This window comes from Schistocerca piceifrons, chromosome 4 (genome assembly GCF_021461385.2).
Source record: "Schistocerca piceifrons isolate TAMUIC-IGC-003096 chromosome 4, iqSchPice1.1, whole genome shotgun sequence".
NCBI classification, from domain to species: domain Eukaryota; kingdom Metazoa; phylum Arthropoda; class Insecta; order Orthoptera; family Acrididae; genus Schistocerca; species Schistocerca piceifrons.
In genome coordinates this window covers 235,899,769-235,916,101 of record NC_060141.1, presented here as the reverse complement: position 1 = coordinate 235,916,101, position 16,333 = coordinate 235,899,769, and the positions used below count along the sequence as shown (strand labels likewise).

General features: G+C 39.5%; 1 protein-coding gene across 7 annotated transcripts in view; it reads left to right on the top strand.

Moving 5' to 3' along the window:
• The window catches only part of LOC124795481 (endoribonuclease Dicer-like), a 428,130-nt gene that overhangs the window by 309,177 nt on the left and 102,620 nt on the right, over positions 1-16,333 (top strand). For all 7 annotated transcript variants that reach the window (XM_047259520.1, XM_047259523.1, XM_047259524.1 and 4 more), the window contains exon 16: positions 13,474-13,610. In XM_047259520.1, the coding sequence (XP_047115476.1) occupies positions 13,474-13,610 (137 nt within the window). The remainder of the gene's footprint in view (positions 1-13,473; positions 13,611-16,333) is intronic.

Below are 16,333 nucleotides of genomic sequence, written 5' to 3'. Positions count from 1 at the left end.
AAATTCTTCAATAGGAGAGACAATCACAGTCAACAATAGGTTAGCTCTAACTGAGGTTTCTGGCAACAGGCAGATTGGTCGAATGCTTGAAGTTGAGTGCTGCAATATCATTAAACACAGTTAGCAAATATTTTAGTGAAACATATTAAGTACTCACATCTGTACTTGGTTCGGCAGTACGTATACAAAAATATCTGTCCTACAACGATATATTCAGGTAATTAATGTAAAAAATGTGACAAAGCTAGCACTTATTTTGTAGCCATGGCATATACAGTACATGGTGAGGCCTACCATGGTTCCAAATTAAAGAAGAAAAGAATATGGTGGAGAATGCTCCATTGACTACTATAGAGTGATAAATACGACTACTTCAGCATAGTCCTATTGAAACTGTTTTCTGTTACGACTACTACAAAAATTGAATCTGAGAGATGTTGTTATGCTCAGAGATGACCTGAAAACATGAGAATGCAGACTAGTGCTGTGTGGCTGGTTCATGAAGCTCTGTCAACATCTGAATGGTGAAAAATGTCAAACCCTCTGTACACATTGAGAATATTTTTGGGAGCATCAGTGCCACTTGTCAATATTTCTGGTATTGACAACATGTCATGCACACCTCATGTGCCAATATAACCGAGATACTCAATCAACATTTTATTTTAAGTGACTGAACTGCTAACATAACCACAGCCTTTTAGTGTGCAATGTATCCAAAAAAATGGCAGTCAACAACTTGTGGCACAACTATACATCATGTTCGCTTTGTTCATGGTGATTAAAGCTGACCTCCATAAGCAAACTTGAGAGATATAGGTGCTAAAAGCAAACTGTAATTTCCCATTTTCATTGGTTCTGTTAATCTATCCTCACACTGGCTTTAGGAACTGGCACGTTACAAGTTATACGCAACACAGACATGGCACATAGAAATAATGTGTACTGTTTAAAAGAAAGGAAGCTCTTTTGTGTACGTACCTCCACTGATTGCTAACTGCAGGCAGCTGTGCTGTCCAAAAGGGGGAGACACCACTCATTTCAGGGTCACCTGAATTTTCCAAGATGGATGAGCAACTGGAAGCAATAATAAGTCCTGTAACACTATCTTCAAGAAAACCTTCATTATTCCTTGCTTCATAAATTACTTGATTCATAAGCATCACAACTGCCATCCAGTCCATTTCGGTGACGTTTTCCAGGCCATGAATAGTCAGTTTCGCAACTTCACTCACAGTAATTTTTTTATTTTCGGGAGGAACATATCCTTTCACTTGTGCCTAAATGAGTTGATTAGCATGAAAGTGGCTGTGATAAAAGGCCAGTAGTCTTATGACTCTGTGTTCATATATGTATAAGCTGCGTCATTGATAACATTCATTAGGAATTCCAGCTTGTGAAGTGACACTAGTACAAGTAATTCTGCTTTTTTCAATGACTGATCCATAGTAACTCGGTGTTGTCATAACCACTGAATAACATCTTCGTGTCAAAAGGACAGGGGTGGAGTCTTCTCGTTTAAAACTTAATAGTATGGGACACTGATGAGAACAATTACTGACAGGTTATCTAGATTTAGTGGCAACGTATTTGACAACAATTTTAAAAAATTTTCATGATTCATATCCTTATGGTACTCTCAACTTTTTCAAGCAGTTTACAGCTGGGAGTAAAAGTGTGGTAGGTATCTGCTTGCAAAGGAATAATTCTAACATCTTTGCCACTGGGGAGTGCCATACCTTCTCCTTTGCTCCGTCACTCCAACCTTGTGTTTCATCGATAAAACAATGTCCTCAAATTTAATGTCTTTTAGTTCATGCTAAAATCTGCATTGCCATGTGGCTATGTCTTCTCATTCTATTAACATTTTACAGCCTGAAATATTTATGTATTTATAACAAAGACTCTGCACAACCAGTCACAGTGACGATCTGCTGTCTTCAAAAAATTTGGCCTCACACAGTGTTGTACAAAGCTTATCTAATGTAGATCAACCTCTTTTATGATGATTATTGTATATGTGATGCCAAATCATGTCTTGTTTGAAAGCTCTCAGATTTGTTACACATTCATACATATTCCCACGTGCAAAGACAAGGGGGTCCTGCTTCACTGCTTTCCTTCTCGTATTTCTCTGTACTAATATGTAGTACAGCCAGTTCATCAACCTTAATCACAGCAACATTTCACGTGACTACTTTGGAAAGATAGGGTCCCCCATTTTCCGTCTCCCTCTCAAAGTATTCTTGTACATTGCACATGAGTTGTCGCAGTTGTCCTGTGAATGCAGTTCCTTGCCTGGCTTTCTCTTCTGATGTGTTTGCATCCCAGACCCTGGGTCTGCTCCTTTTCTTTTGTATTTCATCGGACATGATAAACCACTTGCAGTGAACTGAGCATTTGTTGTGGCAGTTTAGCAGTGGTGAACCACTTGGGCATGACGTTGAGCGCTCTGGTTGAAGGAAGGCAGCTCCAATGCGTGGAGTGTCAGCTTTTAAGTAATTTTAATCAGGCTATAGTGTTGGGTGAAGTTGAGTTTGGGCACTTGATTAGTGAAACTGTACCCTCATCAAACCAGTGCAGTTTTTGAATTGTTCTGTGAAATCATTGGAAGATCATTTATTTTGCCTGTGATACAGTTTGACAGTGTGATCTGATATCTATTACGAAAGTAATATTAAATCCGTGCCTTTCAGGCCGTAATATTTTAGCTTTCGAGTAGAATTTTGTGCTTCACACAATCACAGAGTTTGGCAAGGTCACAGACTATTTCAAAAGGATATTTTTTCTTGTTTAGCTCAACTAGCATTTTATTTGTGATGTCTCATATGGTGTTTTCTGTGGACAGTGCTTTATGGAAGCCAGACTGTAGGAGTAGTTAACAAGCTCTATCCAGAAGAATGAGCAAGTATTCTCAAAAACTTTTGAAAAGAATGAAGGAGTGAAATGAGTTTGTAATTAGAGGTGGTTTGTTTATCTCCTGTTTTCTAGCAGCTGTCCCTGTCAACATTTATGTAAAAACTTTTCTCATATGATGAGTATTTTAAGTAAGAACATTAGATGATTTGGAAAGGAGGCCTTGTTGAATTCTGACAACACTTGAGTTCAAGTGCCATTTATCTTTTCCCTGTATGAGGGTTTGGATCTTGGACAATAGGAAAAAAAGAGAGGGAACAGTGAGAACAATCGGAGATTTGGTGCTAGAGAAGGATGATGATGATCTAATGGAGAGACAGTTACCAATGAAGAAGTGCTAAGAAGAGTACATCTTTGTGGAGGCACTTCCAAATAAGAAGAGAAAAACTGATATTACACTTTTTAAGGCACAACAACATTGTTGGAACAATAGTAGGAGGAGCTACTCAGGGAAAGAATCATCAGGGGGCGGGTGAGGATATCGTACATGCAGTAGATTTTATGATATGCAAAGGGGGGCGGGGAGAGGGGGAGAGAAAGGTGGGAGAGAGGGGGGGGGGTGATTGTCAAGATGGCTGGGCACTAACAAGGGAACCTCCCCATCACACCCCCCTCAGATTTAGTTATAAGTTGGCACAGTGGATAGGCCTTGAAAAACTGAACACAGATCAATGGAGAAAACAGGAAGAAGTTGTGTGGAACTAGGAAATAAATAGGCATAATATACAAACTGAGTAGTCCATGTGTAAGATATGCAGAATTAAGGAGACTGTGTGCTCAGGAGCGCCGTGGTCTCGTGGTTAGCGTGAGCAGCTGCGGAACGAGAGGACCTTGGTTCAAGTCTCGCCTAGAGTGAAAATTTTAATTTTTTATTTTCAGACAATTATCAAAGTTCAGGCACTCACACAAAATCAACTTCGATCTCCAAAATTCCAGGACATGTTTAAATTTGCTTGAACATATGCAGGATTTGACGGGCTACACACGGAAAAATTTAAAAACGTTAAAAATATGTTTTGACAGAGCACAGGGAAAACTGAGCGACTGTGAAACTGTTGCATTCATTTGTTGCAGTTTATGTTACAAACTCTTATGCTTTCATCACTTTTTTTGGGACTGATTATCACAACCATAAGAAAACCTAAATCGGGCAAGGTAGAAGAACCTTTTTACCCATTCGCCAAGTGTACAAGTTAGGTGGGTCGACAATCTATTCCTGTCATGTGACGCACATGCCGTCACCAGTGTCGTATAGAATATATCAGACGTGTTTTCCTGTGGAGGAATCGGTTGACCTATGACCTTGCGATCAAATGTTTTCGGTTCCCATCGGAGGGGCACGTCCTTTCGTCTACTGATCGCACAGTTTTGCGGTGCGGTCGCAAAACACAGACACTAAACTTATTATAGTGGACAGAGACGTCAATGAACGAACGGACAGATCATAACTTTGCGAAAATAAAGAAAGTAAAATTTTCGCTCGAGGGAAGGCTGGAACCAATAACCTTTTGTTCCGCAGGTGCACACGCTAACCACGGGACCACGACGATCCTGAGCTTACACTATCCTTTATGTTGCCTATCTTGCAGATGGACTAGTCAGTTTGTATATTTTGCTTATTTTTTCATAGTTCCATACAACTTCTTCCTGTTTTCTTGAGTGATCTGTGTTCAGTGTTTCAAAGCCTATCCACTGTGCCAACGTATAACTAAATCTGAGGGGGGTGCGATGGGGAGGTTCCCTTGTAAGAAGTAAGTGAGAGAAATGCTGAACTGTGCACCATCTCAAAGGAAAAGAAACCTGCTGATGTCCAAACACTGATGAAGAGTGCAATAACTTCCTACATATGCGGGCTGTTCAAAAACTCCTGAAACTCTATCCACTAAATTTTTCTACACTTACCTTTCATTTATTGTGCATGGTCTCCTTTGAAATACTCTCTTCCACAATTGATACGCTGATTCCAACTCTGTTTCCACTTCCGGAAGCAGTCTTGGTACGGCTCTTCTTGCATCATGCAAATTTTCTTTTATCTCATCTATTATTGTAAATCTTCATCCTTTCGATGGGTTTTTTAACTACATCAACAGGGACGAATGTGCTGGTGTGTTATCGTGATGTAAGAGTGATGAATTGTCTCACCACATTTCAGGCCCTTTCCTTCTCACATTTTCTTGCAGGCATCCCAACATGTCCTGATAGTACCATAGATTAACAGTTTGTCCCTGTGGTACAAATGCATGATGAACTAATCCTTCAAAGTCAAAGAAAACTATCAGCATGGCTTTGACACTTGACCTGACCTGATCAGATTTTTTTTTTTGGTCTTGGAGAATGTTTCCCAACCCATTGTGAAGATTGAAGTCTGAACATCATAACCATAGACCTACACCTCATCACGGGTTATGATTCTCCTAAGGAACATCTCATTCTCATTTGCTCGATCCAAAAGCTGTTCACAGATTACAAGGCCAAGGTCTCTCTGGTCTTGACTCATGAGCTGTGGAATGAACTTGGCAGCAACATCTTGCATTCGAAGGGGCTGTGCCAGGATTTCGTTACATGATCCAATTGAAATATTACATTCTTTTACAATCTTTTGGACATTCAGTCTGGGATTGCCAAGCACAATTTCATTGATGTCATGACATGAGTATCATCAGTAGACAATGAAGGGCATCCTGAATGAGGGTGATGATTAACTTCCATGTGGCCATTTTTAAACCATGTAAACCATTCATAACACCAAGTATGGCATAAGTGCTCATCACCATAGGCTTCCTGCATCATTTGGTGTCTCTCTCTGTAAAGGTATTGCCGGCCACACTAAATGTGTGATTATTAAAAAGAAAAAAGTATGAATTCAAAAGGTAATTAATTTTCTGAAAAGAAGCAAAGCAAAATACATTCTGACAAAATTAAAACCAAGGTGATTATTAGTGGCTCTGTTTGAAGGAGAGTTTAGCATTGGAAATAGAATACTCGAGTCCTTTTTTCTGTGTTTTAATGAAGATCTATGTCATGTCTTCAAAACAGCCAGTGCAGATAATTTGTTTTTGCAAATATAGGATGTTGAAACTAGCAACAGTTGTGAAATGCTCTTGCTTTCAGTGCAGGAAACTCATCATCCATTGTTACCAAAATTCAACGATCACTTTTGTACTTAACTGTTACTTGAGTTTGGAACTTGCCGTGAAGTCTGTTGGTTTCTTTTTGGGGGTATTTTGAAACTGAACCCTAATTAACCTATAATGTCCTATACTCGTAATGAGGTAACAAGTTTTTGTCAGCAAGAAAATACTTTTTAAAATTAGTTTCCAGTGTGGTTGAATGATTTTCAGTGTTTACAGAAACAGTTTCCAAATGTTTTTCTTCAGCCTTGTAAGTTTCAGCACATTCATCCACATTTGCGAACATTTCTAGTGTTTTTTCCTGTCTCCTCCCCCCCCCCCCCCCCCCCCCTTCTCTCTCTCTCTCCACAGTTTCAATTTTCTACGGCAAGCATTAACTTCGATATTTGTTTCCAACATATGTGTATTACTCCTTGGAGTTGAATGTTCAAGATGTTTAATTTCTGGAATGTATCTATGAAATATATCAATTTCATCACAAATAAACAATCTCAAAACTTCTCAGCTTCCAGTTTGTTTTCCTCTTCTAGAAATATGGTGGTTTCATTTCTTAATTTATAAACATGAAAAAATTTCACACACAATAACACTATTGCCTTGCAAAAAATAAGAACATTGAATGTAATGCACCCATGTCTTTACAAGGGCAGAAAAAATTCTTGGTTGCAGGGATTTAATTTTTATATAATTTACTATGATTTCAACAGTCTTTAGCATAGAATTCATGCTATGACTCGTGGTGGAAGCCTTAGCTTCTATGTGGACCATGCAACGTGGCCAGACACTCTGTGGAGCTTTTTATTTCACAAGTACTTTTATACTACAGAATCTTCCATAGATTGTACAAGTACACTCGGTTCATATTGGGATGCGGTTTTTCAATTCTAGGTTTGCCTCTTTATAGAATCATTTAAGACAATAAATAATGTGAGTGTTGGTGCCTTCAGTTTAATTGATTTGTAGAAAAGCAGTTCTTGCACTGCTAACATTCCTTACAATATCAAACACAGGCAATGAATGAGCATCTTTATTACTGTGTGTTTCTTAAACAAGCTGAACTGAAAACGATTTGTCACCTAACTTCACAAATTCTATGGGCCAACAGTTTTATTTGATACAGGTATGGACTGCAAATATTGTCAAATTTACCTCTATGCATAGTTTGTACAATCTGAATTGCAGCTGGTAAAACGAACTCTTCACCAATCACCTGAGGCTTTTTACATCTGACTATTTTACGTGGAACTTTGTGACAGGCAAAAGTTAAAAAAAAATAAAGTGTTGGCTTTTCAAATTATTTTAGTTTAAAGAATCATCAGAGTATGTTAACAAACTCACTGTGAAGCATTTTCAAACGTCGTTTAAGTATATAGGTTTCGTGCTGTCAGCTGCCAACATTTTTGAGCAAATGAAACACGTGGGCCTCTTTCTTCTTCATTCTCAGTGTGGTGAACCTAAAATTTAAGTACTCTGTTATCTTGATTTCATTTTCATTGTCTTTGCATTTTTGATACCACACTGTATCCAGTGCTCACTTACGTCCTCAAAATTTATCCGTGATTTTGTATAAAACTACTGACATGATGATTTAGTACTATGAAAGTGTAGTTCACAAGCAATTTACAATATATACATTCATAATAGATTCGGTAGTGATAGAAGGATCACCTGTATTGAGACTGGCTAGAATTAAATGAGGAGTAGCATTTATACATATGCAGACATGCCAGAATGTCCGAGGCTAATCGGAGCTTCTCATGAAACCGTGACAATAACCCGTATGGTGGACATTTAAAGTTTCTCTTATATCTGGAGCAGTGATTGTTGTCAAATAGTAGCATGTGGAAAGTTGGCTGACAGCCCCCAAGTGATTGTTATATCTCAACACCATTCAGAACACTTTGTGCCAAATACACCTGTACCAATGTCAGCTATCTAACCGGTGTGACACTATATGTGCTTTGAATTGAATTAATTGGAACATTCACATTTCGTCCAAATTAGCACTTATGATTGAGCATTGTAATTTTGTGAAAACAGGCAGCAAGTAAATACAGTTTTATATTTTAATAATACACTCCTGGAAATTGAAATAAGAACACCGTGAATTCATTGTCCCAGGAAGGGGAAACTTTATTGACACATTCCTGGGGTCAGATACATCACATGATCACACTGACAGAACCACAGGCACATAGACACAGGCAACAAAGCATGCACAATGTCGGCACTGGTACAGTGTATATCCACCTTTCGCAGCAATGCAGGCTGCTATTCTCCCATGGAGACGATCGTAGAGATGCTGGATGTAGTCCTGTGGAACGGCTTGCCACGCCATTTCCACCTGGCGCCTCAGTTGGACCAGCGTTCGTGCTGGACGTGCAGACCACGTGAGACGACGCTTCATCCAGTCCCAAACATGCTCAATGGGGGACAGATCCAGAGATCTTGCTGGCCAGGGTAGTTGACTTACACCTTCTAGAGCACGTTGGGTGGCACGGGATACATGCGGACGTGCATTGTCCTGTTGGAACAGCAAGTTCCCTTGCCGGTCTAGGAATGGTAGAACGATGGGTTCGATGACGGTTTGGATGTGCCGTGCACTATTCAGTGTCCCCTCGACGATCACCAGTGGTGTACGGCCAGTGTAGGAGATCGCTCCCCACACCATGATGCCGGGTGTTGGCCCTGTGTGCCTCGGTCGTATGCAGTCCTGATTGTGGTGCTCACCTGCACGGCGCCAAACACGCATACGACCATCATTGGCACCAAGGCAGAAGCGACTCTCATCGCTGAAGACGACACGTCTCCATTCGTCCCTCCATTCACGCCTGTCGCGACACCACTGGAGGCGGGCTGCACGATGTTGGGGCGTGAGCGGAAGACGGCCTAACGGTGTGCGGGACCGTAGCCCAGCTTCATGGAGACGGTTGCGAATGGTCCTCGCCGATACCCCAGGAGCAACAGTGTCCCTAATTTGCTGGGAAGTGGCGGTGCGGTCCCCTACGGCACTGCGTAGGATCCTACGGTCTTGGCGTGCATCCGTGCGTCGCTGCGGTCCGGTCCCAGGTCGACGGGCACGTGCACCTTCCGCCGACCACTGGCGACAACATCGATGTACTGTGGAGACCTCACGCCCCACGTGTTGAGCAATTCGGCGGTACGTCCACCCGGCCTCCCGCATCCCCACTATACGCCCTCGCTCAAAGTCCGTCAACTGCACACACGGTTCACGTCCACGCTGTCGCGGCATGCTGCCAGTGTTAAAGACTGCGATGGAGCTCCGTATGCCACGGCAAACTGGCTGACACTGACGGCGGCGGTGCACAAATGCTGCGCAGCTAGCGCCATTCGACGGCCAACACCGCGGTTCCTGGTGTGTCCGCTGTGCCGTGCGTGTGATCATTGCTTGTACAGCCCTCTCGCAGTGTCCGGAGCAAGTATGGTGGGTCTGACACACCGGTGTCAATGTGTTCTTTTTTCCATTTCCAGGAGTGTAGTTCCCAGACTCTATACAAATAAAAAAATCATGGTACATGACAGATTGCGAAATCATGTTCTTTGTTGTAATCAGTTTGCAGGAATTGGCGTGGTCTTGAGAGAACAAGCTACGTTCTTGTTACACAGCACAGGTAACCCTCATATGCATGAGATTTGTCATTTTACAAAAGCAGAAGCGACACAGTGACATTAGGATCATGTTGAAGTTTTGTGTCACTGCTTGTTTACTAATTACTGTGTGTAAGCTGTTACATATAAGTGCCACATTTGAAGACAATTCTCTCTATAAGGTGTTTTCATAAACCCATGTTACTTTTGTGTGTAGTTTTTGCCATTGCAACTGATTGTTACGAGGTGCTGTTAGCACTGGAAGACACCCTACACTCCCCTGGGGTAATCTATCAAGTATTTGCATGCTGCCTGTTGGGCAGAGAGCAATAGAGGGCCGTAGATTCTGGTTTTGGCAACATAGTGGATTGGTGTTGCAAAATAGCATAATTCGCATATTCTCAAAAATTTGTAAAGTTTGTAGATCTAGTTTCAAAATATTATATATATTTTATTGTTGTATGACAATTCTTCGTGTACCTTTGTTGACGTTGAAAATGATAGAATATTTGTAGCCATGTCTCTTTTGGAAACAATTTGAAATACTTTTTAAGGGCACACAGCATTTCATTACCTACCCTTGGATTGCTACTATTCCAAGAAGTGTGTTCCCTCACATATCTGAGACAGTGTATTTACCTCAGTGAAATTATTCCTCTGCAGGAGTATTTTGTAAGCTGCCATGTTGTTCCTGTAGTGTCACATTGCTTCAATAATTGAGTTATAAAATTGACTAATACGATGACACTCCTTCCTCTGATTTGCTAACTTAATTTAAACAGTAGTTAAAATTTTGGACATGGATTGAAGCTCCTAACTTCTGTTGTTATTCATTAGTTGGTGTTGAAGATGAAATTGAAACACAGTGAGGTTATTAGTTAGGCAAGTCACTGTGTGGGGATGCATGAGAGGTCTTCTGAACAGTCTGTTAGTTACAACATGAGAATTCTATCCCATTTGACAGGAATATCTCAGATGGATGGTACTGTCACCCGAAAATTACTGAAAAGAGCAGTGACACCAACTATCTCCCTGTCTCATAGTGACAGATCCTTTCAGATGTTTTCCCTGGAAAACAACTAGTCCCTGCAACTGTGAAATAAATTTGGTGTGGTTGCAACTAAGTACATCAAAGAGGAATACACACTGTAGCTCACTCAATATCTTTTGAAACAAACTCATCAGAAACATAACTTGATAAAGTCCTTCTCAGCAGCTGTTTATACAATGATCCACCAGAATTCTCTTCTCACTTTTGACATGCAGAGCCAACACTCGTCATAGCCTTATAAAGTTATTGAGAAGGTGCACTGTATGTTGGAAAAATTCCTGCAAAGAATCCACTTGCCAAGTGGTAGTGTACTTCAGCAAAACACAAGAAGTGTATAGGGCATAAAGTGCTCCAGTTACTGGACAAAATTTATAGTTTGATATCAAGGGAGTAAATTATTCCTAAGTATTAAATTTATTATGATGAAACAACGATTTCCAAGGCCAAGCACAGGCTAGCACAGTGATGGTGTCCTTGTGCCATCGCAGTTCTCAACTGGCCTAAGAGAGGCATAAGTTTTGTTTGGCAGAGTGAACAGAACATCCACTTAACGCAATAGGACTGCTTTTGTCCCAAGCAGCATATGGTGCATCCAACCAACTAAATCACTCATAATGTTCCCATTTGTGTCTCTGCTCTGGCTTGATAATTTTTTTTTAGGTTCTATTTGTATGGAGTGTAGCCATGTATGGAAGTGAAATGTGAACAATAAATAGTTTAGACAAGAAGAGAATAGAAGCTTTCAAAATGTGGTGCTACAGAAGAATGCTGAGGATTAGATGGGTAGATCACATAACTAATGAGGAGGTATTGAATAGAATTGGGGAGAAGAGGAGTTTGTAGCACAACTTGACTAGAAGAAGGGATCGGTTGGTAGGACATGTTCTGAGGCATCAAGGGATCACCAATTTAGTACTGGAGGGCAGCGTGGAGGGTAAAAATCGTAGAGGGAGACCAAGAGATGAATACACTAAACAGATACAGAAGGATGCAGGCTGCAGTAGGTACTGGGAGATGAAGAAGCTTGCACAGGATAGAGTAGCATGGAGAGCTGCATCAAACCAGTCTCAGGACTGAAGACCACAACAACAACAACAACAGATCTTTTTCTGTGTAGAGCTCAGTGGAAGTTGTCAACCTAGTCTGCAAAACAAAGGCACAGGACTTTGTTAAAGATGCAGCTTGGTTGGCTGTGGGCTCTAAAGAACTCGGAGACTTCATTTTGGCTAGGGCAATAACAGTAATAACTTTACACTTCTCCAAAATCACATATCCTTACAAATTCATATAACAGACAGCATATCAAAGCATCAATACTGAGGGCTTAAAACAAAGGTTAGGCCATCTAAACTGGTTTTATTATATTTATTGAAATCATTAATTTCATAATAACTTGATGAAATTGAAATAACAATGAAAACAACCAATTTTTGACAATATAATCTAATAGGATAGATAAAAAATCTACTCACCAAGCAGTGGCAGAACACACACATAAAAGAAGGTTATAATTAGGCAAGCTTTTGGAGGTAGTGGATCCTTCTTCAGGCAGAAGGGTTGAAAGGGAAGGAAGAGGGGTGAAGGTATATCTCTCCTGACCCAAGTTTCTGGGTGACTTTTCCAAAATCTGTCCTTCATAAGACTCTCCAGTCCTCCTTGGCCAGTAGATTTTTTATTTATCCTATCACATTATACTGATCAAATTGAAAGATATTTGTAATTGAGCACTGGGAATGCTTGCTGTATATGACGTAAACATAATTGTGAAATACAACTCTTTAATGCTATTCTATAGCAGCCATAAACACATTAAAAAACACCAATATCTCCATAAGTATCTGTTTAATTTTGATGAAACTTTGCAAAATATTGTTGCTTGGTGCAGTTTATACGCTGACCATATTATATTTACTGCACAAGCTTTCTTTAGCAGATGTGAAATGAGTGAGCAACTGGTTGTCATGTCACTGTTGTGCTCTTGATGAGGACAGCTGACATAGTGGTCACCTATGTGTTTTAAAGCTGGTGGCAACTGGGAGAAATCCTGATTTGCTTTCCCACAGTTGCTTACAGATGGACACTTTAGGAGCATATGCAGTCATTATGTAGCCACATTACATATGCTCAAAACCAACTGTAAAAATCTCTGTACATCTGTCTTTTCAGATGGTTGCAGGATTTGGTGTTCAGTACAGAATTGCAAATCAAACACCTTTCAGCTGTCTAATTTCCAAACTGTTATTTTATTGGGCTATCAGTTTTGGTTATTTGTTACATCATCTTCTGGCCCCCTGACCAATATGTAAGAAGATTTCAACCCCGTTTCCAGTCAAAATAGGAGCCAGAATTCGAAGACTGGTGTCTGTAGATTTCTGCTTTATAGACCCATCACTTCAAACATCATGTGTCAGCAGATGATGTTTGAAGTGATCACTGTATAAAGAAGAAATCTACAGATGCCAGTCTTTGTATGCTGGCCCCTATTTTGACCGGAGCCAAGGTTGGATCTTCCTACACATTGGTCAGGGGGCCTGAAGCTGGTGTAATAAATCGCTGAAACTGGTAGCCCAATAAAATAACAGTTTGGAAATTAGATGGCTGAAAGGTGTTTGATTTGTAATTCTAAACTACAAAAATGTCCTGTGTTAATACTAGCTTGAATGTGAGGAAATTCTGATATGGTATTAATTATATGATGTATTAATAAATTACAGAATGTAGTAAGGTAAATGCTGACACAATCATTCCTTTTTTATGCACACATAGTTTTACTTTCTTGAAGAAGGACCTGGTGATGGCAATTGTGATACAAGCGTAGATGGAGATTTCTTGAACAGATGCCCCACTGTATCCATGAAGGAAGCACTAATGATTTCTACTGATTTGAACTGTCTCAAGCAGAAGTAAGTGATCTGTGAAACTTACATATATGGTATTTATCTACCTACTTTAAATATAAATTTCATTATTTTTGTGCACTCATTGATTTGTGGATGAAAAACTCACAAGGAGAACACGACAAGTGCCATTTGTGAAATGATAACAGTCAAAATTTTTGAGGTATTTTCAGGTACTTTATGTGGGTTTTACCACGCTGTATCCTCTGAGGAAATGTTGGCACAGTGGTTAGCATTGCAGCTTCTTAATTTTGCGTTCCATGTTCGTAACCCGATTATTACTTTTGTTTTTGTTTTTCATTTACATACCCATTCTGTAGAGGTTTATTACACAGATGTTTTCCAGTGTATATTGATATAATGCTGTCATTATTTGTCTACTTAAAAAAATAAAAAAGAAGAAGAATGAGAAAATTATTTGAAATTGTTTTCAGTGAAATTTGTGTAGTGTATCTTGATTCAGAATTGAGATTCATATGAAGAAAAGTCAAAGTGGCAGATCTGCCTTCATGTGATGCTTATGGTGTTCGGAATATCTGTTTTGAATGTGTCTATGATCAATATCATCCAAGTGAATGCACCAAATCATCCTGAAGAATAAAGGTATGAATTAAATTTTAATAATTAATGTAAGATTTGATATGAGAACAAAGTATCAGGGTATGGGAAATTAAAAAAATTGTAAACCCTCAGAGTACTATACACACTTACATTATGTAATAAATGTTTGGCACTTATTGTGAAATCCAGTTGTAATTTTATAATTAATATAACGCCCTTATATTATATATAAGAAACAATCTTGTAGTAATGTTCTACAGACGAAGGTAGATAAATGAAAACAATAAAATTAACATAGATAAAAAATAATCGAATTTCACACTCGGGGTGCATAATTAAGAAGCCACCATGCTAAGCACTGAGCCACCACTTTGTCTGAGGATGTCGCACCGTAAAAGGCACATAAAGTACCTCGAAAATACCTCAAAAATATAACCTGACACATGTGTTCGCCTATTTTGACTCCTCTTCCACTGAGTGAAATTGGGAAGTTGGGTGATGGCACTTGCCGCATTCTCCTCATCATTGGTTTTAGTATTGCAATTTTTTTTCTGACGCTTCTGTTATTGTGTTTATAGAATTATAGGTAAACCGCCTGCCGACAACTGAACCCCCAGGTATTATAAAACTGTTAAGAGAGAATTGCAATTTCATGTTGAAAAGAATTAGCACAAAGTGAAAACATGCTGACTGTACCTGTGTTCTGTGGCTGTTTTGGTAACCATAGTGTGTTTCTGGTGTAAGTGGGAAGGAGGCTTTTTCCAGCTTGATGATGGGCCAGTCTTTACCTAATCATGCCAATTGAGCTGTGGTAAAGACATACTTGACTGTTTCTAGGCCAAATGATTTTGCCCGAAATGGCAGGTGTCTTCCAGTGTCTGTTAGGAATGAAAATTCTGAAAGATTTAGCAAGAAACAGCACCTTACTGCAATTGCAAATGAATGTTAGCAGGAAACATCCAACAGAAATCCTTGAATTCTGTTATTGAGGCAGATTGTCTCAAGCTCTAAATGTTAAATAATTTCTTGTAGGTGTTTGGAATGCCTGATTTCAGCTGTCTGCCCTCGCCATGTGCAGCAGTCAAATTTTGAGCCTTCTGGGGTGGATATGGTTTTAGAGTGTGTGTTTCAAAAGTTGGTAGTTGATGATCAGTAAATTTGTTCTGTGTGTGGAGAAAGCTTCCCATGAGTGGCCATGGGATCCAGCTTAGTCATTCGCTGTTTTCAAGGAGAGTGGAGCAATTGGGCAGACATACATGTGCTCGCGTAACAGGGTGTGGAGTCATTAGGTAGCTGGAGGTGTTGTTCAACAAATGAAGCAGATCTAATGAGTTGTAATACAAGATGATAAATTCCGTTTGTTCCAGATGAAACTTAAAGTGTGATGGTTTTGTGTGGCATCCTCAATTTTGATTTTCATACTGTTTTGTTATGGAAGAGACTATTGGAGAAAGAGACTAGATCTGTATTTAAGATGGTGCTGTAAAAGATCATTGTGCTCATTTCCTAATCCAGTGGTCAGATATGAGAGTCTTTTGGATGTACTTGAATTATTACAAGATATTTATTAGTGATACAGAAGAAGTTATTTTTTAATATTTTCTTGTAGGTCATAGTGGGATAGGTGACCCTTATTTAGATTGATGGTGTAGGTGTAGCAGTACAGAGAATTAATCCAGGTCCACCAGGAAATGGACCCAACCAAATCTCAAGTTGTGCCATATATATATTATATCCAGTTTGATTCCATACCAACTCATTAGTTATTTGATCCACCCATTTTCAACATTTTTCTTCAGCACCTCATTACAAATGTTCCTAGTCTTTTCTTGTCTGAAATGCTTACCATCCAAATTCCACTTTTCCACTTCCATATAAGGCTGCACTCCGTAAAAATATCTTCAAAAGAAAATACCTAATGCTTAAATTTTTATTGGATGTTAACAAAATCCTCTTTTTCAGAAAAGCTTTTTGTGATATAGGTGGTCTGTGTTTTATATCATCTCTACTTCAGTCATCACCAGGAACTTTGCAGCCGAAATAACAAACCCTCTCTGTTGTTTTTAAGGCCTCATTTCCTAAACTAATTTCCTCACCATTGCATGAATTAATTTGAATTCATTCCATTACCACTATTTTACTTTTGTTGATGTTCATTTTATAAACTC